Below are 27,659 nucleotides of genomic sequence, written 5' to 3'. Positions count from 1 at the left end.
GGAAAACATTTGCAGAGATAACATACAGTATATGATATATAGGCAAAAGGCTGGAAAGAGACCTAGAACGAGAAAGGCATAGACTGTAGGAATGAAGATAAATTGGATGAGTTATTCTGAAGAGAGGGAGAAACAGGATTGAGTGACAGGAACATCGCATCATCGAGGACTCGTGTCTGTATTTAAAGGCAGAGATCGCTATTCAGATTCCTCAAGGCATCTCACAGCTCTACCAGCACAGAGGATCAGCGTGAGAACTCACAGGTACAGCAGCAACTACCACATCTGACTACAGTGTAACTGCAAGTAAATGGATTATCAGTGTATTGCATGTGAAGACTATATGTTTATGTTTGCTTGTAATAGGAATGTACATTTTATGACATTTGCTATATAGTGTATTCAAAATGTGGATAGGAAAGTTGTTTAGTTTTACTAATTTAAACTATTCACCCCTGTGTGACTATCAAGGGAAGATGTACTTTATATTCACATACATGCTATACACAGAAAACTAAGTAAAACAAATAGTAAATTGCATATTTCCATAATGTGATACCAAGCTGAATCCTTTGTGTTTATATATCCAAATTAGTGAAGAGTGTTTAAAATGAATCCAGTACATATTTGGGAATATTGAAGACTGTATTATACACGAAAAACCCAATATCCTCACATTCCTATTATAACTAATTATAAATAACTACCTTCTGTTCCAAATAGTATTTAGTATTGAAAAAGACTGTCAGCTTTGTCTTAGATGTGCACTACAGGCATGGTAACCTTATTGGCTTCTCATATTTAAAATGATTCATCCCACTTTTCTGTAGAAACAAATAAATCCCTAACTGCAAAATAAAGGGTATTTTATCATTTAAATAACCGTGGCTCTGGCCAAGCACAGATTTATGAGCGCTTGTTACTATCACTCTATCTAAGTAAGTATATAATCCTAAGCATTTGAGAAGTTTTTTTGTCTTTCTCTTAAAAATGCATTAAGATACTGTAGTAAAGAATGATGACATCACTATTTTTCATTGGAATGTGACATATTTTGATAAATATTAATAACACAGTGACTCAGAATTGCAATTTTACACTCTATATTTTTACAATGACAGAACACTGGAGTAATAAATGAATAAGAATATTATGTAACACATAAAATAAAACAGCTTACGGAGAGGAAAATCATGCTGTTTATGTTTATAAGTACATGTGTTTTAAGAGCATAGCTTTTATTTCAAATTGATAGAAACTTGAATGTACCTTGACAACATGGGGAAAAAAGAATGTGGAAAATAAATAGTCTGATAGATAGATCCAGAAGTGATAGTTTTATAAAGCTGTTTAGGAAATGTCCATTGTATTGGGGTGCACTGAATGACAGATTCCTAATGCAGACACACATTGGTGCAATGTTCTGAGACTAAGGGGTCTATTTACTAAGCAGTGTTAGGAGACAGAGTGAAAAGTGATAAGGTACCAGCCAACCAGCTCCCAACTGTCATCTCATAGGCTGTGTTTGAAAAATGACAGTTGGGAGCTGATTGGCTGGCACCTTATCACTTTTCACTCTGTCTCCTAACACAGGTTAGTAAATAGACCCCTAAAGGGTCTATTTACTAAGCAGTGTTAGGAAAAGTGAAGAGTGAAAAGTGATAAGGTGCCAGCCAATCAGCTCCCAACTGTCATTTTTCAAACACAGCTTGTGAGATGACAGTTGGGAGCTGATTGGCTGGCACCTTATCACTTTTCACTCTTCACTTCTCCTAACACTTAGTAAATAGACCTTAACCTTTATCTTTTAATTCTAGACCTCTGCTTAGAGAGAATACTAACAGCATGTAATTATATGTATAGATGAAAGATTAAAAAAGACAATGCTAACTAAAAAGAAGTAATGCATTAAATTACAGAAGGAAAAATCTGTACTGTAACTTTGCAGTAGAGAACATGATAGCATATCTTTGAATGGAATGTAGTTATGAGACCAGTGGCCGCGATGCAGCCGGTCTAAATCCGGACGATGGAAGCCTGACAAGGGACTTAAGATAGGCATCGAAATACCGACGCCTATCTTAATCCCGACGCCAGAATCCAGAAGGACGCTACCCCGAACAAGGTAAGTCCGGGGCGCCCTTAGCTGTTAGCCGAGGGGGGGGAGGGTTAGGTCTAGGTAGCATAGCGGGGTTATAGTTAGATTTTGGGGCGGGAAGGCTATGGTGAGGCACCCCTAGGGGTGAGGGTTAGGCACCACTGGGGGGTGTTAGGGTTAGGCACAAAGGGGGAGGGTTAGGTTTAGGCACAAAGGTGGGAGACTTAGGTTTAGGCACTAATGGGGAGGGTTAGGGTGCGGGGTGTGAACTCGGGAGGATTAGGGTTAGGCTACAAGAAGGGAGGGTTAGGGGGAGAAGGGGGGAGGGTAAGTATACTTACTCAACCCCTGTCGGGATACCAACCATCAGGATGCTGCTGTCGGTATTTTGACAGTAGGCATCCTGATAGCCGGCATTACATACCGATTCCCTTTGAATGTAATGCACGCTACAGGCATGAAAAGAACATTTCACATTGTGGTCACTTAGATTATAAGTAGTATACTACAGAGAGTTATACTATGCAACACTAATTACAAATTAGTAGTCGACAAGTTGTAAAGGCTAATACTGTAGCTCTAGGAGAGTGCAGTACATTGGAAATTGTTTTAATAATTACCTACAGTACAACAGCTAAGCTGTGTATACTTAGCTAAAAGTACCACAGGCCTAATTATAGCACACCATAATAATAAAGTTTTCTTTTTTTAGATTTAATTAAAAAATCAGCAATTGCTGCTATGGGATAGATCCAAATATTTATTTAATAACTTGGTCATTAAAAGACACAAGTATATCAAATTTGAATGTCATCTTGTAATAAACATACAAGTAAATATTCCAAGGAGGTATGGTATTTAGGGCCTGATTCAGACCCGCTCGCTAGATGTGTACGCTCGCTCCCAGCATATGCAAATTCGGCCAAGTGACGGCAGGGCAGGCGATCGCACAGCAAGGCGTAAGCATGCCCACTATGTCTCAGCATGCGATCGCTTTGTGTATACAGACGCCCACCAGCCTGTCTTAAGATGCCCACTTGCGCATGTCATCTCCAGGAACTGTCTACAACCATCAGTACCATCAAGTATGCATTCGCAGCGCTTGACGTTGATTATACCCTACCGCAAGCATGGCAAGTACTTCAGTGTAAAAAGCAGCCAGGTGATGTGTACAATGACGCTGTCTATAAATTATGCATGCCTCTGAAACAGCATTGAGATGCTCAGGCACGCCTGCGTTCGCACCTCCACTCCCCTGCTATTAATGACCAGCCCCTATCACAACCCACAAACTTCTTCTCCCATCACTCAGTCTGCTGGGCAGTCTATACTTGTCGAGCAAACGATTCCCGATCTCTCGCACTGGTTCACGCATGCGCACTGCGATGCATATGCATGCTCAGAATACGAAACTCAGCCAGCTACGAGCGAAAGCTTCCTAGCGAGCGTGTCTGAATCAGGTCCACACACTTACAGTAATACGTATATCACTGCAAGTGTTTGTGGTGTATACTATATACATTCTAGTCATTTTAGATCTAGATAGGTGTGCCTTACATATAGAATATGTTGTGCAAAAGAAAATTGCTTCCTTCACAATATTAACCTTATCACAAATATTGTTACGCTCCCAAAATATTTGCATATATAATTGTGAATGTTAATAAGATATATCTTACATAAAGCTTAATGTGTTTTATATTTAGTTGTCACTTAAGAAGAACTAAAGCAGAAGCTTTATCCTAAGCTTCCTTTCCTAACACATTAGACAGAGCTGTGCTGCGTCCAATCAGCTTCTCCCTGACAACCCTGCACAAGGTATCAGGTTGTCATGTTAGGAGGGAGAATAATCTGTTAGGTGCTACAGTATGGGGGTGACCATCTCTGATTCTGTGCATTGGGACCTACTGTATGGCTCTACTAGATGTGTGGAGGTTCAGTATTAAAATGATATTCTGCCTGGAGTTCCTTTGAAGTCCTATATCTGTAAGGTTTTTTTTTTTGTTTTTTTTTTCATTTGAACTAATAAGCTATGGTTTTGTCAATATCATCTATGTTTTACCATTATGCCATAAATACAGCCTGCCAAACATAAAGTAACAATGCTTTTTGAAGATATATTAATTTGATTTAAATTCTAACAATGTTAGCCCCATGTTTACCATGTCAGTCTATTACTGTTAATCAATCATACATTGTAAAATAAAGTCATGTATTTACTCTTGAATCCATAAACAAATATAATTGGCAAATGCAGCCTTTTACTGGCAATACATCCTGCTGTCGTATGTGTCTGTGCTGCTCTGAAAATGAGAAAATACATTGATTTCTATTAGAGGCTAAGGTAATACCTACAGGTTATTTTCACTTTTGCATGTCCCCAGTATAGTATCACTTGCCTATAGTAATGCTCTTTACTTGATCAAGTGATGAATATAGTGTTGGTTGTGTCACATCTTGTGCTCTGTTCTGCGTTTAACTGATATTTCTTACTACTCCTTTTTTCTATACAAGTTTAATCATTGAACAGTGAATGGCAAATCAAGCACCGGGTCACAGTTCCTATCACTTATTTATGAAATTAAATACATGGGTAATATAATTTACCTTGCTGATTTGAATGAACTTTAATCCCACATAAAAGAGGTCACGACAGACGTTAATAAAAGTGCCAGGGATAACGCGTACCTCATGCTTTTCACCAGGTAGAAGGACAGTGAATATGATTCAGGACTAATGTACCATTAAAATAGTTTCTCTTATACTACAGTAATACCTTTTATGTAAAGGCATTTTTTCAATAATATTTTGAAGCCAACTTTGCTAAATATATGAAGTACTCTGAGCTAAATGGTCCTGCTTTAGGTTATGATCTGACTCCATGTTTGGGAATGTGCTCAGTAGATGACACTTTTCTATGACTGTCTATGAACAATAATTTGAAATGACCTCAGTGCCGTCAGCAGTATGGCAGTTCCTACTTCTATACTAATGATCACACGTACAGTATACAGACAAATATGATTCCGTCTGTGTAATAACAATCGTTATGCTGATAATGGGTTACTGAATCTACACAGAAAACAACTTGTGAACACAATTTATAAAGTGGGTATATTTTCATTTTAACACAATTCATCTCTTCACCATTCTCATGTTTTTCACTCTATGTTGGATTTGCTGAGATTTTATTATTATTATTATTATTATTATTATTATTATTATTGATTTTTAGCCTATCTAAGCACTTTACATTTTCTGTTAATAGCATATTGCAGTATATGTATTTTAGTTCTATATAAATGAAATAGATAAAACAATTAAATATTTAAAAGAACAGACTTCTAACAGATACTGTTACACACTCGTATTCCAGATATTCAGTCAAAAATATACACAACTAGTTTGTCTGTGTACAGTGCTTTCTTTATTATGGACCTGAGACAATTATTTGGACAGAAATACATGTATACATTTTTGTTTTTAAGTTTACGTTTAACTTTTTTCTTTTTATCAGGGATCCCTAATATCTGCCAACCCATTTCCAGTGTTGGGGCTCATGTTGAGTTGTTCAGAATTTCCACATAACTGGTATCTAAGTGGCAAGCCCAAAATGGCAAGGCAGTGTTATTAATAATGGGTAAAGTTGCAAACACCAAGAAAAATTAAATTAGTAAAAGATGCTTATACAAAATGACAGTGTTTATTAAGTGCAATATAATACTTCCCCATTAAAAGATTACATAGAAATATAGTTTATTACTGCGGCCCAATTGCTAACATTATTGTAATAACTAGAGATGAGCGGTACGGTTTTGCTTGGATTTACTCGGATATGTTCGGATCTCAAAAACACCATCCTATTGGCTATCTGGCTCTCAGGTGTTTAGGATATCCAATAAGATAAATCCAAACTAATCCAGACTTGCGCTAATTTGTCGATAAGAACCGAATAAAACCAAACCCGCACAGAATCAATCGCAGCAGCAATATTACAATATTAATAGCATATAAATGAGAGGAATTTAGACAAATTAAGTGTAACAGATGTGACCGCCAACCATCGGATTTTGCGCCACAGATTGAGCATCCACAAGTGATTTGCCGTCATATAGGCACATGAGCATCTGTGGTCATCATGGTATGTTTTATTGTGTAACCATGCTCTTACTCTATTTTAACTGTGCTTAGATGCCCCCTCCCCACCTTAATCTTAGCCCCCTTGTCACAAGCAGTAGCAAACGCCAAATGTGTTTTGGCAAAGATTTGGTGTTTCAGCTTTAAGCAAGATTTCCAATCATCATACAGCCATGGTTCCATCAAGGGACCTCATGATGGTCCATGGACTACATATTTTGCCCTATGATGTATTACAGACTTCCACTCCGCACATCTGTAACAAGTGTGGTATAAAGCAACCTTTACAATACAATCAGCTTTTATTTAAAAATTAATTTAGCAAAGTTCTGATGTGTGATTTACCATTGTACTCTCATATTGTGATTTGGGGTAGATGTACTAAGCCTTGGAGAGAGATAATGCAGAGGGAGATAAAGTGCCAACCAATCTGCTCCTAACTGTCATTGTACAGGCTGTTTTTGAAAATTGACAGTTAGGAGCTGATTGATCAGTACTTTATCTCTCTCCAATTTCTCTCTCTCTCTCCAAGCTCTAATACACCTCCTCCTTAAAAGATCTGAGTCTCATGAATGTGTAAGGGATGTCAATACTAACTAACCATTTATAACTTTAGAGTATATAACAAGTGATGATTATAAAGCATAGGATTGTCGTGACTCAGCCAGTAAAGCAATCCTGTATGTTAAACTTATCAAGAGAGACAGATGTTCTGACATTTTATATGTACACTTTTATCATTCTGTTTGCTTTAAATTAATAACACTGCTCTGCTGTTATGCCCAAAAGGTGACATAGGAAAATCTGCTAGCCCTGTGCCATTGTTAAGATGAGGAATTCTGCAGTTGGTCTGGCAATTCTTTTCCTGATGGCGGTGAGAACATGTCAAGGAAGCTGCAGGGAGCCACAGGACACGCAGGATTCAGGTGCTCAGTTCAAGGTAGGACACAAGGAGACTGACATCTTATCATTAGGGTTCAGTTGGTTTGTGAAGGTGATAACTGTAACATACACCATTGCAAGAACCATGGTTACCATGTATAGTACTGTATTACTAAGAACTTGGGAAATGGCACAATTCAGTATATCCTGGGAAATTGCTGGCCATACAAAGAAAAGATTGCAGTGGGTGAGAGAGATTCCTAGCAGCACTATTATATTCAATGTCCTCTTAATTGCTTCACACTTTCTATTCATTGAAGCTGTGATTCAAATGGACAGGTCTGAATAGAGTTTAACACAGTATATTTATTAGTAAACTTTATTGGAAAATTTACTTCAAGAGCCTATTGGTATTATATATCACATGGTAAAAGTGAACATTCCATTCATTTCATGAAATTTAATTCAACCATAAAACAGTCCTTTTACAGAATACCAAAGAGCACAACACTAATTAACAACTAATGTATCAGTTTACAGTAGTTTCCTTTTAAAGAGAACATGCGGCTACTTTTGTTGATATAAATATTTATGATCATGTGGGTTACTATTATTATAACTGATCAACTATTCAGGCAGAGTATACAGAAAATGCATTATATTGTTCCAGCTACTTAGGATCCCAAATGTGCAGTTTATATCAAGGCTTAATTAGCATATTGATTAGGTTGCCTAGATAGCCAAGTTGAAAATCATTAATGCAGTATCTACATCAGTGGGAGATGTAATTTACCTTTGCCTTAACCCTGATATGTCCAGATGTGTTTAACCCCTCTACGACAAAGCCAAATGTATGCAATAACATTGGTTACACAAGCTTTCATTTTATATTACTTATCTTATCAATGTCAATTTTATTGCTGTTCTTCAGGGAAAACAGGACTTTCTTTTGGTATATAGAAACTAATCTCCCTTCACAATGGTTATGGCTTTTTTTCCATAGAGGTAGTGCTACCTCACAAATGAACCCTACATTTACTTTACTTACAGGAAAGCAAAATACTGTATGTGTACTGTAGCTCATCACAACCAGGCAGGCAGCGGGTTAGGGGTGACACACAGGCAGTGGGTTCAGAGTGACACACAGGTAGTTCAGTGGGGCTTTACTTGATGTGTGATCTGATTAGTACTTATGTGCAGTGTTGGCCAGACTGGCACTCAGTAATATGTCTAAGGGTTGGGGTGCCCCTGGCAAAGTGAAGGACCTGCTCAGCTGCATTGCGCCATCACGACATCGCACGTACTGCACTTCTGGGCAACAAACTCACGGAGGGTTTGTGATGGGGAAAAGAGTCAGTAGCTTGGACCAAAAGACAATGTTGAGGTAATTTGGGGAGAGTCTTCCCCAGTGTTGTGAGACTCCAAACACCCAAAGGGTTAAAATTATATAGCGTTCTATTCTTTAGCTTGATTGCTCCCCCCCCTGGATTGGCACCGAGCTAAGGGGCTCACAACACCCCCCTCCCTGACAGCGCTGCTAAAATTATTTTTCTTTTTTTCTCTCAGGGTGTGTGGCCACGTCTCCCGCGATTAGGCCACTTCCCCTTCCACCCGGGCCCGGCACGTCTGTCAGCGCCCCTGTATATATATAAGCTGCAGAATATAACGCTATATAAATAAGTGTTCATATTTTTATATTTGCCCTGCTCGATTAAGTAGGCTCTCTGTTATTTATCACAATAGGGATGTAAATCAGCCAGATGGATTTGTTTGTTAGCTCCATATGTTTTTGTATGTACAGAAAAACCTCTACATGGAGGATGGTTTGGGTAACTGCCCAAAATATATTGACGTGCATATGTTTTTGTTAATCTATTTATATTTGAGAAATGAGATTCAAGCATTGACTCACAGGATCTACAGTGCCATTTAGTGTAGTATGCGTTGTTGCTGAGACTTGTTACTATTTTCCTTGCAGGCACAGTACAGCACCTTCACATATGGTGCTTACCTGCTGGTTACAGTAACCCTCAGGGTCACTTCTAATGGAGCAATCAGGAACTTTATACAGAGATTTCCAGCCATTTCATCCAATCCTTAGATATTGCTGCACTTCTGTATCTACTAGCACCACAGTAACTTTTCACCAGTCTACCAATGTAGTGTGATTGCTAACATGACACATTTCACTTTGGATACTTTGCTTTTTCCCTCTTTTAGTTTCCTATATAATTATCATGTGATCAATTAAAATGTTTATTGTTAAATTTGATTTACAGTAGTTTTTCTTGAAAGGATACAGATGGATCCATGGAGTCAATGTGTGCTCATGAAATCTCTGGTTCATACTTCTCTTTTTATTTTGTTAGTTTACATTCCTCCCGCGTACAGCAGTGAAGTCCTTAAGAAATGTGGTGATTTTATTGACCTTTCCCCTAACACTCCTATTATATGTATGGATGACTTTAATAAAACATTGGAAAACTCCCTTGATAGGTGACAAGAGCATCATTATGAACTTCCCCACTTGAGTCGCTACTATGCTAACCTCAGTCTAATTGATATCTGGCATATTCGCCACCATCATATTGCTCAATATTGATGTTTTTCTGCTATAGATCACTCGTTTTCCAGAATTGACCTAGCCCTAGAGGGAGGAGTCCATTATAACTCCAAGGCAGTGCACTTTGGGGCTAGAGGAGATAGTTGTGCCATCATTTGATAATGATATTGTGGGAAGTGAGGTTATGCGGGAGGGTGGGAAGATGTTCAGCTCAATCTTAGACATGTTAAGTTTAAGAAAGTGGGGACATCCAGGAACAGCAGAGAGTTTGAGATACAAGTGAGAAGAGAGGGGGAGAGGCCAGGGGAGGAAAGGTAGATATGAGTATCATCAGCACAGAGATGATATTGGAGGTCAAAAGAGCTGATGAGTTCACCTAAAGAGGATGTATAGATGAAGAATAGGAAAGGTCCAAGAACAGAGCCTTGGAGAACACCTACTGTTAGTGGAAGTGGGGGGGAGAGGAGTCATGAGAGGAGACCGAGAAGGAATGGTCAGAAAGGTAGGAGGACAGCCAGGAGAGGGCAGTGTCATCTAGAACAAGGGAGTGAAGGATTTGCAGTAGGAAAGGGTGGTCCAGTGTCAAAAGAAGCAGAGAGGTCAAGGAGAATGAGCAGAGATTAGTGGCCCTTGGACATGACAGCAAGGAGGTCATTGCTGACTTTTGTGAGAGCAGTTTCAGTGGAGTGGAGTGGATAGAATGAAAGCCAGACTGAAACGAGTCAAGGAGTAAATAATACGCTCAAGGAGTTTTGAGGCAAAAAGGAGGAGAGATATGGGTCAGTAGTTGGAGAGAGTGTTAGGATCAAGGGCAGACAAAGGCATGTTTGAATACAGAAGGCACAGTGCCAGAAGAGAAGGAGAGATTCAGGAGATGGGCAAGATGGGAACAGGCAGGAGGAAAGAGGTAGCGGAGAACGCGGGAAGGCATAGGGTCAAGGGGGGAGGTGGATGGGGGGGAGGCCCAGATGAGGGCCAATACTTCCTCTCCAGATACAGGGTAGAAGGAATTAAGACTCTATTGGGCTCTCTGTTTTCTGGGGTGCCGTTAAAGTGGTTTTGAGGGGGTCCTTGATTGCTAGGTAGTGTCTTCCATCGCGGCTGCTTTCCCAATCACACATCCACAGCCTCAGACGCTATATTTGGAAGTACTTGAGATGAATAGCTGAGTAACCCCTAGGCTATCACAAATGCAATGGTACTTCCGATGGTGGAGTGTTTACAAGCACCGTTGCAGTTGGCCGTCTCAGCGCATGTACTCTCCGTCATACGTTGGTGCACAAGGGGAAGGCTGAGATTAGCATTTGCATATTTCTGCAACTGCTGTTGAGATAGTGGTTTTACTAGAGAAAGCATTAGCGTCCATCTCTGAATCAGGCCTTCTGTGTGACTCAAAATCAAGCCTTAAGTATGAAGCCCTCACCGGCCGGTGATTGCTATCACTGTCTATCTACAGCCATAGCTTTCCCATGCAAGGCAAATCTAATTAATACTGACAATAGTGATATTTACATGTAGCACTACAGTCCTCTAATTGCCATTGTCATTTTAGGATACAGCACCAGAGTCTACTCACTTGCACCCCAGCTAGAAAGGAGAGGCCCCGACAGAGACCACACACGGGCCACATCCTCACTTAATATGCCCCTGATAATGTACAGTATGTGCCTATATTGAACTAATATAGATCCCTATAGCTTGTAAGCTTGTGAGAAGGGCCCTCTTATCTCTTTGTCTGAGTTATTACACAATCTTGTTTTATTACTATTTTGTTCCCAATTGTAAAGTGCAACAGAATATGCTGGTGCTATATAAGTAACTGATAATAAATAATAAATAAATAACTGATCTATTTCACTTGCTTTTACTTTTGCAGCATCTGTATTATTAACTGTCCCTATTCCCTAATTCACTACTAATTTTACTATCACTACGCCTGATACTTTATTATATTTATCTGCTGCTAGAGGCAATGGCTGGACATCTCTTTCTAGCATAGTGGGCTACATACTAATGATTCACCTTTTCCCATTCTACCTTCCTATCAGATTCTCTGTCTTAACACAGAATAAACTTGTCACGCCTAGGGGACAGGGCAGTAGGATCTAGGAAGTACAGCACTGTCCGTAGCGTCCTAAGGATGCTTCGTGCAGCTCCACAGGCTGCAGGATGCCTGCCTGGAGTGTCCCTTGTGTGATCGGGATGGCTCTGCAGCACTGCTGCATGGTGTGGTTCCAGGCATGTTGCAAGCCACAAGCAGGTGTTGTGGGACAGCGATTGTGCCGCTCCCAGGTCCCTGCTCCCTGTGCTATGACATTGCCTGCACACCCCTAGTTACGGCACTGACTTGCAGTGGGGCCCTCTCAAACAAATGGGCACAGCGGTAACCTGTATTATTGGGATACCGACGCTTACATAACCGGCACCGGTCCGCATAACTGCTTACATAACCGGCACCAGCATCCCGACCACCGGGATGTCGAAGGTAAGAAGCGGGGTTGGGGGGGAGGGTTAGGGTTAGGCACTAGGGGGGGAGGTTAGGGCTAGGCACCAAAGTGGGAGGGTTAGGGTTAGGGTAGGGAGAGGGGGAGGGTTATCCTACCAACCAACAAGTGTTAAGTTCCCAACTGTTGGTATTTCATACTGATCCTGTATTATTTAATTGAATGCAGGAGCTATCAGATAACTCCTGTGTATAGCTTTCGGTATATACTGTAGCTACCTCATACAGAAACTTCAGAGAGAAGCATAATAGATAGGCCTATAAATTATTTAATAGGATTCCTCATAGCAACAAGAAGAAGGAACACTGTGATCATGTCGGTGTATGTATATGAAAAAATCACAGAAATCTATATTTCAGAACTGTATGGAATACATGTTGCACATTTACCAAATTTAGAAAACTCACAGAGAAGTAACATAGAGAAACACAAATATAATAAACAGTATACATTTTTTTTTCAATAAAATAAATAGCGATAAGCATATTGGGGGGGTCAGTAGAGGGGGTGGGAGGGTATTGGGGGGATAGGAACAGGACTATCAAGAGAAACAAAATATCATAGAGAATGCTGGACAAGAAGTATTATAAGGTAGAAAGAAAAACGTGCCATTTGGAGAACAGGAGAGAGGAATATTAAATTAATTAGGGAGGTTTGCATAGAGAAGTCGGATTGGGGGGAGCAGACTCAACCACCGCGCATGAATCACATATGGGTAGTGAGCGCAAGGAGCAGAGGCAGCGAAGCGCTGTCGTATGAGAGCCACGGAGCCCAAACTTGAGAAATCATACAGCCTCTATCATGAAGATAGTAGGTAATATTTTCCTTTTCCGCTATATGTCGGATTTGTGATTTTAGGGCAGAGACGGTTGGTGGAAGAGGGTTTTTCCTGTTACAAGCAATCAAACTTCTGGCAGCAATTAAAATGTGGGACAACAATTTAACAGAGTGGTTGCTGAGGTCAGGAGGGGGTAACTTAATAGGAAGGTCCATGGGTCTTTTGGAATCGGGTCTCCAAGCATGAACCGAGGTCCAAAAAGGCTCAAGAGCTCCATCAGATATGGGTTAGGGTACCTCGGAGGCCACAGTTTCTCCAACAGAGGGGTGAAGCAGAAGGGAACATATGGGAGAGCCATACTGTGGTATAGCATCAACGGTAATACAATTTGTAAGAAGTTTCTTTAAGGCGAGTAGCGATAGAGGTTTTAGCAATTGCCAGTCTCATGTCATCCCAAGGCTCTTCGTCAGATGGAGGGCCAAGATCTATCTCTCAGGATGTTTCATAGGATTATTAGTAGGCAGAGCAGCATCAATGAAGATGCCGTATATTTGAGAGATCATCCCTTTGGACATGGGGCAATGTTTACAGAGTTGTTCAAAAGGAGTGAGGTCACAGAGAAGTGGGGTCTGTGGTAGGGAAAATTTCGTATTTGGAAATATTCAAAGGGATTTAGAGATTGAGTTGGATATTGCAGTTGTAGATCTGAGAGAGAGAGCCAGAGCCCTTGTGAACAAAAATCAGCAGGAAATTTGAGGGACGCTGTTATCCACGACTTCATGCAGGCTGCATGTAAACCTGGGGGGAAATTGGGGTTACACCATATGGGGGTAAGAGGAGATATAGGATTGGTAATCTCAAATTTAAGTGAGTATAAGACCCATAGGAAGTTAAGTGTTGGAGGAAGGTTAGAGGGAGGAGGACGGTTTTTCTTTTGTAGCCCCATAGGGAAGATAGGTCTGGGGAATTGATATAGCTAGATTCAATATCAAGCCAGGATGACCTTCCGTGGGGGAGTAGGAGGAAACTATTTGGGAAAAGTGTGAAGCTAGATAGTAGATCTTAAAATCGGGAGACCTCTACCCCATTTGGAAATAGGTTTTTTAAGGATGGACAAAGATAGCCGAGGGGGTTTACCATTCCAAATAAAACGGTTGACAGATTGCTGAACGTTTTGAAGGAGGGTTAGGGGAACCACCACTGGGAGGGTTTGGAAAAGGTAGAGCCATTTGGGGTGAATATTTATTTTCCCTGCAATGATCCTGCCCAGCCACGAGAGTATAAGTCATTTCCAGGAAGTCTGATCCGCTTGTAGTTATGTAAAAAGCTATGGAAAATTTTCCTGATATAAAAGATCATAACGGGATGTCAGGAAGACCCCAAGGTATTTCATTTTTCTATGTTGCCACTTAAAACTGTAGGAGGATTTAAGGGCCTCAGTATCCTGATGGGGGATATGGAGGGGCATGGCCTCAGATTTCGAAAAATTGATTTTATATCCAGAGAGCACATCATAACGGTCTAATAACTTGTAAAGGTTGGGTAAAGATATCCGGGGTTGAGTAAGGGTAAGTAGAATGTCATCTGCAAAAAGGGCGATCTTGGAAGATTAATTCCCAACCTGCACTCCATGATTGTTAGGGTTTAGTCGGACGAGGGAGGCCAGAGGTTCTATCACTAGGGCGAAGATCAAAGGGGACAGATGGCAGCCCTGCCTGGTGCCATTTGAGATAAGGAAACAGTTGGAGGGGATTACGTTGATGGAATAGTAGCAGAGGGAGTGGAATAGAGGGTCATGACACCAGTCAGGAAGTCTCCTGATATCCCTAATGATCATAGGGTTTGGGACATAAAGGTCCAGGAGATACTATCAAATGCTTTTTCAGCATCGAGAGAAAGGACAACAGCTGGGGACCTCCTAGAATTTATGGCATGGATTAAATGTATGGTCCTACAGGTATTATCCCGAGCTTGATTACCCGGCACAAAGTCGACCTGATCATAATGGACCAAGGAGGGAAGGACTTGGTTAAGTCTATAGGCTAGAATTTTAGTATATATTTTAATATTTAGATTGAGGAGGGAGATAGGCTTATAACTAGCACAACTGTGCAGGTCCTTACCCTCCTTAGGCACATGACAATTCTGGCTTCTAGCATATCCGTAGCAAAGGAGCCCCCCTGTAGAACAGTATTAAAAAGAGTGCAGGTGGGGAACCAGATATCCCATACATTTTTTATAGTATGCAGCTGTAAAGCTGTCAGGTCCAGGGGACTTGCCGGACTCCTGTTGTTTAATGGAAATTATGATTTCCTCTTCTGAGATCTCCTCACTCAAACCCCGGAGTGCTTCATGAGACAGCTGAGGAAGATTGGCAGCGGAAAGAAATTCTTGAATTGCCGTCTCATAGGGTTGGACAGAAGTAGGGGATGAGGCAGAGTGTAGGTTGTACAAATTACTGTAGAAGCTCTGGAATTCAGAACGAATAGCTGCCGGGTCGTGAAGAAGGTAATTATTGGAATTTTTAAACATAAGGATATTTCTATGGGTTCTTGTCATATGGAGCCTAGATGCCAAAATCTTATCAGCCTTATCTTCCTTTACATAAAAGGTTTTGTGTAACCATATTAGACGTTTAGCTGTGTTTTAGGAAAAAAGGAGAGTGAGAGAGTGTCGAACAGCAAGAAGTTCTTGTTGAAGGGAAGGGTTAGGGAACTGTTTATGTTGTGACTCTAGTTGTTGGAGGCAGATGGAGAGGCAGTTAGTACGAGTTAGAAAATCTTTTTTAGCTTTGAAGGCTATACTAATCAGATGTCCATGTAGAACAGCTTTATGGGCCAACCAGAGAGTGGAGGGAGAAATGTCTGGGAGAGCAATTAATTGAAAATAATCCGTAAGAAGGGTATTGAGACGGGTGATCGTATTGTATGAAGGATAGTATCATTTAAGCACCATGTCGTTGGACGAGGATGTTCAGTGATTCAAGAGAGGTCAGCTGACCAAATTTCTATTCAGCAGACGTACAGTATGGGGCTGATTGCATGTCTTTTGGTGGTTGCCCATCTGCCACTTTATGCTAATGCCGCTACACATCCCTTCCTTGGTGTACATCCATGCATACGAAAGTGCAAGGACTGAGACGCCCACTGGCAACATCCATATACACTGAAATAGTGCTTGGTGCATGTTTAGATGCCCTATGGCAGGTGCAGAGTCTCTGATGGAGCATGGCCTCCTATGTGAGCAATGCAGCGTCTCTGTACACAACCACTATCAGTGACACACCTGCCACAGTCCCATAACACGCCCATAAGACGGACCATCTCTGCTCTGTGCGTCTGCTGAGCCACCTCCCTGTCACTGGCCAACATTCTCAAGGCATCTCTGAGACCATGCGTCTCCCGTGCGACGTAATAGCAGCACTGACTCTGTGTGCACACTATCTGAATGCATACGCAGAAGAAAAACTGCTCCACTGCACCCGGCATGGGCAGTGCGTGCGGCTCATAATGTAGAAGTTTTACATTAGGCGAGAAAAAAATATATTTTACAAATATTAGCGTTACAAAACGTCAAGGTCACATCAATAGTTCCACCGCACCAAGGCATGAGAGTAATTAAAGCAGATTGGCAGTTGTGTAACCGTGGTGCCGGGAGCATGCCTATGCTATGGCGCACCCCCTCCCCTCTCCTGAATTTTGCTAAAGTGGGCGTGGTCATCATATGAGCCTAAATATAAATGGAAAATAATCATAAATAGTCTACAGAGACCATTTTTTGCTGGATAATAAATGCACCCTTTGCCATACTCAACCCACCCCTGTACTCCCTGTAGCTTTCTTATACAGAGATCATTACACTTCTGCTGATCCAAGGGGACTGTGTTACCTGTTGCCTACTGGGCGTATTTGTGCCTCCTTGCTGCCTGCTAAAAGAGCGGGAAGCCAGTACACTGGGGTGGGATTTACTTACTTAGTTTAATTAGCACCTATTTTTCTTATCTTATCTAGGGTGTGTCAGCGGCTTCTCCAGGGCCAGCAAGATAACTATTGAGTCCCTGTACACTGATGTCTTTGGGGGCCCATCTCCCGCAGCCTCCAGAAACTGACACTGTGCACATGAGAAGTGCAAGATTCCCTGGAGGAGTCTTTCTTCCCAGGGCCGGCCCTAGCCATTTTAGTGCCCTAGGCAAGATTTTGGATGGTGCCCCCTAGCATCTTGTTTGTAGGCGGACTCAAAAAGCTATATATATATATATATATATATATGTATATATATATATATATATATATATATACATATACATACACACACACATTATGGGCCATATTTATCATGAGTTAAATCTCATATTTATAATATATATGGAGGAAGAGCTGTGACTTGTCACTCATGGCTCTGCTCTGCAAAGGTCCATGGGAGGAGTGGCTACGCATGCCCTTCCACGGTCACGGCCACCTTCCCCGCATAGACAAAACTAGACATTTGCTAATGGGTAGGCCCAGTTTCAATTGCAGAAATGTGTTACCTTGACCCTTTGCCACTCTGTCTCATGACCATTAGTTAAGCAGTAAAGTTTTGTAACATCATTTCTATACTCAGGTCATGTTTTCTAATTACAGGTTTATTTTTCAACCTTTTTTTTTCTTTTTTAAATGAATGTCAACATGAAACATCATTGTAGTGCTGACAGTTCATATTATGCCACATTGAACTAAATAAATTGGTGGAGGCCTGCGGGCAACCTAGAGCCCTGAAACTTTAGGGTTTCTGAAATTCATTTTAAATATCATGAGACAGAGCAGAGCCATAGGAAGAGAGGATGAAGGAAGAGAACATGGAAAGAGGGGTCTATTTACTAAGAAGTGTTAGGAGACAGATTGAAAAGTGATAAGTCTGTGATAAGGTGCCAGCCAATCAGCTCCCAACTGTCATCTCACAGGCTGTGTTTGAAAAATGACAGTTGGGAGCGGATGGCTGGCACCTTATCACTTTCTTATTACTTTTCACTCTGTCTCCTAAGACTGCTCAGTAAATAGACCCCATAGTCTTCATGAACGAATGATTTCCTCCAGTACCATTCAGCTGTGCTTGAGCATTTCTGAAGTTAGTGGGCGAGTTTAGAGTGAGTGAGTTAGGGAGCAGACTGGCAAGGGATATATTTACTAAAGGTCGATTTTAATAGATTTAAAATTGATAAAAATCAATTAACATTGATATTGTGTTTCTGGGGCTAATTTGCACATTTAGTAACAGACAATTTTTGATTTAGTTTTTTAAGTATGTGATTTAGGCCCAGAACACAAAACATCGATGTTAATTGATATTGATCGATTTTAAATCAATTAAAATCGACCTTTAGTAAATATACCTCTAAGAGTAACAGAGGCCTATTCATCATTACATAATTATCACTGGTGATAATCATATTTTAAACTCGCTGCGAGTTTAAAAGATGTTTTGGAGCCATTCATCATGCCTCCCTAGGAAAAATATCACTTCCAAAAAGCTGCTCTTTTTGAGGAATCAGCTTTTCAGAAAAGTGATGCTTTTGCTCTGCAGCTGTGTATCCACAAGGATTTCCTCACTGTCTCTTCCCTCTCTATTCCCCGCTGGCTTACACCCCCTTCATAGGCAAATACAGGGGAGGTTTCCGTCTGCCTGGAAACTCCCCTCCCCAGCAAATACCATGACCACAGTAGAATAGTAATATAATAGAATGTTACTAGTGCTACATGTTCTACTCAGTATCACAAATGAAATAATTAGCACCACCTGCGAATCTTTTAACATGTATCAGCCAGTAATAAATAACCTGTGCAACAACTAGGAGATATGGAAAACATGCACTGTTAGAGATGCACTGCTATAGAGCCCAATATGTACATATATGTCCAGGGAAGTGCTAGGTTCTTCTGCTGCTCCTCCAGGCTCCCGGACTTGCTCCAATGCTCTGGAATGGTGCTCACATCTAACATAAAAACATTCAGCTCAGGCAGGATGGCCTACTGCCGAATCTAATAGCTTACTGTGATCCTGTATATGCTGGAATGATGACACACAAAACACATTGTATGACGCATATTAAAGCTGGATAATTACTAATTGTGCCCTCTTCATTGACTGGCCACAGTCGCTCTAAAATCAAGCATTTGGAAACCCCACTAGAGATGCTGCGTTTGCCACTGCCCTTCGCCCCGCATTCTCCGGTGTCCGATCTGAACAGATCCCTCTGCTGTGGCTAGAATGTAAATCTTCACAGGCTGCCATGTAAACAGCAGCCTGTGAAGATTACCGGGGGCTGAACGCCATCTCAGGATGGCGTTCAGTAACACCATCAAGTTCTAAAAAAAAATGCTTTTTCAGAACTTGATGAATGACCCTGACACTTATTTGTTACAAAAGTATGGGAAAGTGATCATTTTCACCTGCTGTTGTAAAAAATTAGTGATGTTGAATAGGCCCCACAGCCTGTGCAGCAGAGTAGAACATAAGGCAGAGCCCTTAGTGAAGAGAATATGTTATAGAAGGAGCAAATAAGGAGGGTGGGGTGGAAAGAGAGAGAGGTATAAAGAGTGGGAGTAAATGGGGAAATAAGTATGGTGAAAGAGAGACTGATGAAAGAAGGGGGACCCCTGGAGAGATGGGACAGAACAAGGGAGGGGACAGTGAGTACAATAATGTAAGATCATCACTTGACAGGTTATCAGAGACTTTACTTAGTTATTATGTAACTGCTGTAAGGTTATAAAGCGTTAATCCTTAAATGTAAGTTATCTGATTGCAATCTATTAGGACAGAATGAGTTATTCAGTCTCTGTCTAGAGCACAAAGGGTCAACCAGGGGAATGTGATAATGGGGGTTCATAAAATAGTGTCAAGGGGTGTTGCCAGCCACCAGAAGACAATCATAAAGCTGGGCACACACGTAAAGATTTTCTGTCCAACCATCGAACTAGTTGATTGGTTGGAATGAAAATCTGGTAACGTATGGGAGTAACTGATGATCAGCAATTTGCTCCTAAATGCCAGAGAACAGATGAAAATGGTCGTCAGACAAGTTTGTTAAATGTTTGATCTAAACAATTTGTTCAAACAACAGTTTTCATCCATTTTCCGGCATTTGGGAGCAAATTGCTGATTGTCATTTGCTTTCATACATTACCAGATTTTCATTCCAACCAATCAACTAGTTGGATGGTTGTACAGAAAATCTTTATGTGTGTATGCACCTTTAGAGAGACAAAGGTGATTTACTAGAGGAGTTGTAGTCAGTCCTCGGAATATGTCATTCAAAGCATTTAGACTTGGAGGCTTGCAGCATCACATGCTGGCTCTTCCTCCTGGCTCCCCACTTGTATCCTGTAGCAGCAACACCTTACTCCATCCTGCTAGGTTGCTGACTGTGACTGTCAGCATCCTCGTGGAACTGGCTGCTGCGAGTGCCATTCTGTCCTCAGCTCCTGGCAGGTGTAATCATGTAACATCACGTCACGGCGTGCCTTAAAATGCGTAATGGGCAACCTGAAACTGCTCTGTGCACCTTCCAAGCCCGGCTTTTACAATGATCGCGGGTAGTGCGGGGGGGGGGGGGGGGCTGCACTACAGAGCCGTGGATTGCTCCTAGGCATTTGCTTAGAATGCCTGTGCCTAGGGCCGGCTCTGTTTCTTCTCCCGATATGCCAGGGAATTAACGCGCAGACACAGTGGTTATCGCTACTGATGTCTCTGCGAGTTAACCTTAGTACATAGCAGGGATATTTTCATTAAAAATTAAAATATCCATTGTGATACTGACTGCTAATAAACATGGCAGCGCCCAGATTATTACTACATAGATCCCATAAAGTGAAAGAAGTGCGCAGCCACATTATAAATATGTCGGCAATATCATAGTTAAAAGAACATAATCCAAATTTGACATAAAAAATAATAAAACCAACCATCATAAATTGATTGGTTTATTGATTGATAACCCATGCTGTGACTGTCGTCGCCTGTAGATTCCTCTCAAAGAATAACAGTTAAGGGATTTATAGAAACAATAATTTACAATAATTTACTAACCTTAACCTAGGCAGTGTTGTACACGGCCGCGGTAAGGGGATGTTAAAACCTCGATGCAGTTCAAATGGAACTTCCTGATGGCCGTCGCTGGGAGTCCGATGATGCAACACTTGCTCCTAGGCGGGATACAGAGAAGAAATGCAGCACGACATCACACCATTTAACATCAATGATTCTCGTGCATGTGCACTGCTGTGGTTCCCCCCATCCACACTAGTCGCCTGGGCTGGTCCCCTCTATTTGAGCATGTAATGTCATGACATCACATCCACGACGCTGCTACAAGCAGGAAGCAGAGCACCTGGAGCCGGCACCCGACAGTCTGTCAGTGATTAAGCAGATGCCGGGTGTCGGCTCCAGCGCCCTCTGACCTGTTTGGCACATGGAGCTCCGCTGGAACCGCCCTCCCTACGCCTCTGAGTAAAACATATCTAGAAATGAGTGGTTCATGCCAAGATGTCTGTGAAAGATGATGTTTGGCCTCGTTCTGAGATCCAAACTTAAGGGGCCTATCCATTAACCGACTTTGTGAACAATCCGACCAAGACCAGGAGGAGTTGGTTGCATTGGTCACAAAGTCGGTAATGGATAGCCGGCAAAGACCAGCGATGCGCGTGCAAGCTGGGTCCTTGCCATCCCCGCTGGGTCCTTGCCATCTACTGAACATGCCCGTCAACCTGACGACACTCTTCAGGTTCGGCATGTTCAGGAATAGGAGGTCGGGCTCCTTCACTGAATGACGTTCAGTGAACGCCATTCAGTGCGGTGCCCGCACCTCGGCGACCTGAAGGTCTGAACGCTAGATGTTCAGACTTTCAGGTCGCCTAATGGATAGGCACCTTTAGCGTGAACATCTCAGCTAAAACCGAACTGCTCATCTTTAGATATAACTCTACATTTATTGGGTTTATTTTCAGTATATTCCCTGTCTCTGGTAAAAAGGAAGACTGAGGTATGATTCATCCAGCTTTCTTTACTCTTTCTTCTTAAATCATATTTAAATTGTTCTTGTGAAGTAATTTATTTTCTGTTTATGCTATTTAGATATAATGAGTAGAAATTTGCCTGACAATTTTCTTAGACTAGCTTTGAACCTAAGTACTTAGTAATGCACCCAGGCTGGATGCTGCATGTTATTTGAACTCAATGGGGGTCATTTATGAAGCAGTTAACAGCAGTTCCTGGTTTGTGTCTTTGTGCGCCTATTTATGTGCAGGTGCTGAATGTGGAAGAAGGGAATTTTTATTGTACATACAGTAAGACAAGGAACTGGATAGATATGGGTTTAGGATGTTTCCCGGTGAATGCAAGCTAACTGCAGTAATATTATGAATGAAAACATGGGGCAGATGTACTAAGCTTTGAAAAGTGATACAGTAGAGAGTGATAAAGTACCAACCAATCAGCTCCTAACTGTCACTTCACAGGCTCTGTTTGAAAAAGCTGATTGGCACCTGGAGCTGATTGGTTGGTCCTTTATCACTCTCCACTGTATCACTTTTCAAGGCTTAGTACATCTCCCCCTAAGTCATGTTATCCTGGATGTTACATTGCAATTGTGGAGTGAGATATTCTCAATATCTGCATAGCCCTTCTAGGTGTTTCTATCTGCTTTGTAGTGGCAGTAGTGAGAGTATGCAGTCGGGAAGCCGGCGGACCTAATCCTGACAGCCGCCTTCCCGACTGCTTTATCCCGGCGAGGGTTAAATGACAAGCATCATCTTACCAACTCCAGGAGACCGGCGCCCGGCATCCCGACCGAGGGGATGCCGGGCGCCGGCTGCGGACAGCGGCGCGGGTGGGGGGTTAGGTTTAGGGCTCCCGGGGGGGACTTAGGGTTAGGTACCCCCACCGGGAGGATAGTGTCAGGATAGGGGGAGGGAGGGTTAGGGTTAGGCTCCCCCGGGGGGGGACTTAGGGTTAGGCACCCCCCCAGGGGACATCGGTTTAGGTGCCGGGGAAGGAGGGGTTAGGTTTAGGCACTTAGAGGAGGATTAGGGTTAGGCACTGGGAGGAAGGTTAGGGTTAGGCACCCCTAAGGAGGGTTAGGGTTAGGGGAGGGAATTAGGTTAGTCTATACTTTCCTTTGGGACGATCTGGATTTTCACCCATGTCGGGCAGCCGCTGTCGGGATTCTAACCATACCGATTCCGATTCTAAATCATAGTGATTCCGTAGTGAGGCATCAGCCACCACTTTCATTACATTCATTTTGTACGACTTCATTTTTCCTGTCCTGAGGTATTTAAGATAGAGAGGCTCCAACAATCACTAATAATAGTTAAAATGAAGAAGGTCGGCACACATATGACAGCAGTCAGTACATAGAATGTAGTTTTTACTTTTGCTGACATGCTCATCTCTATATGGAACACAAATCTGGAAAATGTCAGACAAAGTGCCTCTGAAGAACATCAGAGAGCAGAATAGTGTATCTCCCAAATGTATGTGTCTGATAGATAACTAAAATGATTTGTGCATACAAATATGTACTGCACAATCACACTTATATCCAGATAATTGTTGCATGCAAAAGGACAATAATATACATACTCATTATGGTGTTTCCTTTCTATGGAACCATATTGCATGAAGGGTAGTTTACAAGTATATGTATACTGTCCACAGGATCCAGTCACACTGATGACAGTTACCATGTTGACATTTATATTGTTTCCACTGCAATGTGGACACGACACAGGAGTGAGCGTTTGGCACTAGGATGAGGGTTAGTGATAGCCAGAAATATTTACCCAATCCGTCGCTTCTTCAGACCTCTGCGCTAGAAGTGACTGTTACGTGCCGTGCTGGAGCTGCTGCAGCTGTCAGGGCCAGGTAAGTGACTGCTGGGCCACCCGGGGCATTATGTCAACATTCTATCATATCGACATGTCATCTGTGTAGACATGATGGCTGTTTACCTGGTCACTGTCGACATGCCAAACACGCAGACATTTTGACAATGCCGACCTTATAACTATTGACCTAACGTATCACACCCCTGTCTACGGACCGGATAATATATGCATTTACCATTTGTGCGTAGTCTAGACAGCAGTGTTTCTTAAGCTGAAAGGCCATGCTCTCGCCCACCCCCTTAGACCTTCACATCCCTAATTTCACCCATCAGCACTGCGTATTCAGCCCCAATAAATGACATGTTATACAGCTATACAGATGTATCCTCTCCATGCTAAGTGTGGTATGAGGAACTTTAAGAAGGTTATAACCAACCTGCTCAGTTAAATAACTTTGATTAAATTGTGGGAATCCAGTCAGCTTCTTGTTTTAATCATTACATTATGTTTATTATTAAACATGTAGGAGTTTTCTGTTCTTAGCTCACCTCTTACAGCATGAGGAGAGGAGTATTTTCTTGACGTATGTTTGGACACAGGGAGTGAGTAGAGGGCAGTTTGTTGATATTTGCATATATATTGACAAAGGACTCTGGGCCTGATTCACTACCGATCGCTACTGAGATTGCAATGGCAAATACGCACGCAGTTCAACTGCGACAGTATGCTAATCCATTGTGATTGCTATGCCATCGCAACATAACATAAGGATGCCCACTTTACCTTACACACATAAGTAATGTTTAGCAAGATTGCGAAACCATCGGTACCATCGCAGCCTCACGCATACTTGCACAAGCTCTGACCTTGCTCAGGAATTGCTAACTTCATTGCACACTATGAGGACTCAGGCTGCGTACGGCATCACAGTGGCTAATTTATACATTGGCATGCCTGCGTTTCGCCATCCCGTCACCACCCACAAACGGCACTTCCTGTCAATCACTCTGCAGTGAGTCTGCATAGTCACTGAAATGGCTGCCTCGCGCACTGCGATACATGCGCAGAGCGCAACAATTGGCCCATTGCGTGCGTAATCGCAGGTGCGATCGGTAATGAATCAGGCCCTCTGTTTGCAGAGTGTATCTTGTGTGTTATCACATGCTCTGGAACAAAGCATACACAAGAACATGTAATGCAGAATTGTAAACATTTCAAGCACATTTCCGGTTGAGACTGAAGTGGTGTAACTGGGATGTAATGATGCGTTGTCACATAGGCAAATTTCAGATAGCGGGTGTCAACGGAATTTAGGGCCTATACAGAGTAGGACTGAAGCATAAATCCACCTGGTTCCAGATGTATCATTTGTTTTATGTTAGAGAAGTGCGGTTCAGTTCTCCAGAAATCCGAATCCACCCACATTTCGTGAATCAAGACATATCCGACGCGCGGTTCTGATCTTCTGAGGAGATCCAGATAAATCTGAGTCACGGTTCTGATCTTCCCATTGTTCGGAATTCGGATTTTTAATCTGAATTTCGGGTTTTGGATTGCAAACATTACATGATTTTAGCTATTTTTAAAACCAAAACACGAGGATGAATCCAGATCCAAAGCCAAAACAGGGGGGTCAGCGCACATCTCTATTTTATGTATAGGCTGGTGCAAGTGCACCCTGATGATGATGATGATGACAATCAAACTAAGGGGGAGATGCACTAAGCCTGGGAGAGTGATAAGGTGGAGAGTGATAAAGTACCAAACAATCAGCTCCTTCATGTTACAGGTGTTTAAAAAGTGACTCAAAGTTAACAATGGTTTCGCAGACTTGCAATGTATTACGGATGTGTGTAAGGTGAAGTGGGCGTCCTTATGATAGGCTGCGACGGCATTGCGTTAATATTCATTAGCATATTTTCACAGTGGGACTACGTGCATAATTGCAGCTGCGATCGTAATAGCGATCCATAATGAATCAGACCCCCTGTACACAGGGGGGGGGGTATTTAGATTTGCAAGCAAATGATTGTGCTTTTGCTTAAGCACAAATATACATCTGTAATGTTGCAAGGTCAGTATGTACTACTACTACTACTACTTTAGGACATATGCAACAGATCCATACAGAGATACAGAGTGACTATGCAGAAATCATCATGATCAAAAACTGTATCTGTCTTGTGTGGGTGCAGAATTTCCACTTGGTAGGAGACGTATTTAAGAATTATATGTAACCAACTATAAGACATCAATCACTGAGGCGTACTTGTACTTGCATTAAATCTCCACACTTACTGAGTATGCACGTAAACACCCTTGAGCCATTCTGGAAGCAGTAGGGTGGGAAGTTTTGGATACATGCAACTCAAAATATTGAAGTAAGATGTACCCATGTGCAATTTGACACTTTTGCACATGATGCATATTTATTAGAACAAAGGCAAATGGTTTCAACATCTAAATTGCCTTCAAAAAGGGAAACAAGGCACAGATTGAAATAAATCACAATAATATCTTAGATGTCCCCTGTGAAACATTCTCCGAGGTTGCCTCTCAGTCACACTACAGCAACTGTGTAATTCAGCAATATTTCCCTGTACAATTTTAAATAATCCTAATTACAAACATATCAATCGAAACACAGATAAGCAAGTACCGTATATTATATACATACATACTGTACTATAGTACATAAAATGCATTGCTCGCTGTTTGCAAATCCCTACACTGGCTCCCTACTGCTTACATTATTTAATTCAACCAGCTCACCTTCGTGTATAATGGCACATATCCACTACATGTTCAATCGCTCAGTAATCGTGCAGTAATTATGCCGGCAATGAAAAGCAATGCGCGTCCAGCTGGTCATTGTCGGCATTTGACATCGCCTAAACATGTAGGCCAACCTGTCAATATCGACAAGTTGTGCATGTTCAGGGATGAGGGAGGGTGTCTGCACTGAACTACATATCATTCAGTGTGGGCACATTATCCACTGTACAGGATGATGAACGATTGCACGATTACAATGTTGTAATCGTACAGTCGTTCGTCTCTCATGTAGTGGATACGCACCTTAAGGCCCTCAAAATTGTCTCCCTATCTTACATTGCTGACCTCATCATAATCGCCCTTCAGCTCTCTACCCCGCTTATCACCTCCTCTGATTCCGGGTCCAGGACTTCTCCCACTTTGACCCCACCTTTTAAATGCTACCAATGCTAAATCACTCTGACTATCACCCAATCTTAAAGCCTTCAAACGCTCTCTCAAAAACCATCACTTCAAGTTTGTCTAGCTATCACGGCCTAGATATTCGATCAGTGGCGTCCAGTGGCGGCTCCAGAGGTGGGGCTGCAGCACAGTCCAAAATTCTAATAGGGGAGCCACACCAACTACCAGTGAGTCCCAGCCATCTATGTTTGGCAGCATTTGAAATGGCAGTTGTTCTGGTTCCCCTATTTGAATTTTGAACTGTGCTGCAGCCCCACCTCTGGAGCTGCCACTAGTGGCGACACTGGAGTCAGGGACACCCAGTGCGGCAAGTGAATCCCTTTTGCATGCCTAAGTCAACCATGGGTGAAAAAGGGGCATGATCTGGCTGGGAGGGGGTGTGGCCTTATGGCACCCCTCACCCTCCCCTGTTTCATCACTCTGGGGGCATGCCCAGCACTCCTAGGGATACCGGGCTGCCCCCAGGGTCTCTCCCCATACTGCGGGCTCCTCAGTCACAATGAGCCCCCAGTTAAAGAGGAGTAGCCAGCATTTTGGTGTCACTCCCTTGGAGGGTGACACATGGTGAGGTCCGCGCCCCTCTTGTGACGCCACT

At 42.1% G+C, this 27,659-nt stretch overlaps 1 protein-coding gene across 2 annotated transcripts in view; it reads left to right on the top strand.

Annotated features, from left to right (window-relative positions):
- The first annotated feature begins 209 nt into the window (after positions 1-209).
- Positions 210-27,659, top strand: part of TAC3 (tachykinin precursor 3) — an 82,769-nt gene continuing 55,319 nt past the window's right edge. The window contains exons 1-2 of one of the 2 annotated variants that reach the window (XM_088473188.1): positions 210-264; positions 7,025-7,175. In XM_088473188.1, coding sequence (XP_088329314.1) covers positions 7,065-7,175 — 111 coding nt within the window. In that variant the 5' untranslated portion in view covers positions 210-264; positions 7,025-7,064. Of the gene's footprint in view, positions 307-7,024; positions 7,176-27,659 lie in introns of both variants that reach the window. The other variant, XM_088473189.1, reaches the window with a different exon arrangement.

The sequence above is a fragment of the Taudactylus pleione genome, unplaced genomic scaffold, assembly GCF_031769625.1.
Source record: "Taudactylus pleione unplaced genomic scaffold, aTauple2 ptg000130l, whole genome shotgun sequence".
Taxonomy (NCBI): domain Eukaryota; kingdom Metazoa; phylum Chordata; class Amphibia; order Anura; family Myobatrachidae; genus Taudactylus; species Taudactylus pleione.
This window is presented reverse-complemented; position numbering and strand designations above follow the sequence as displayed.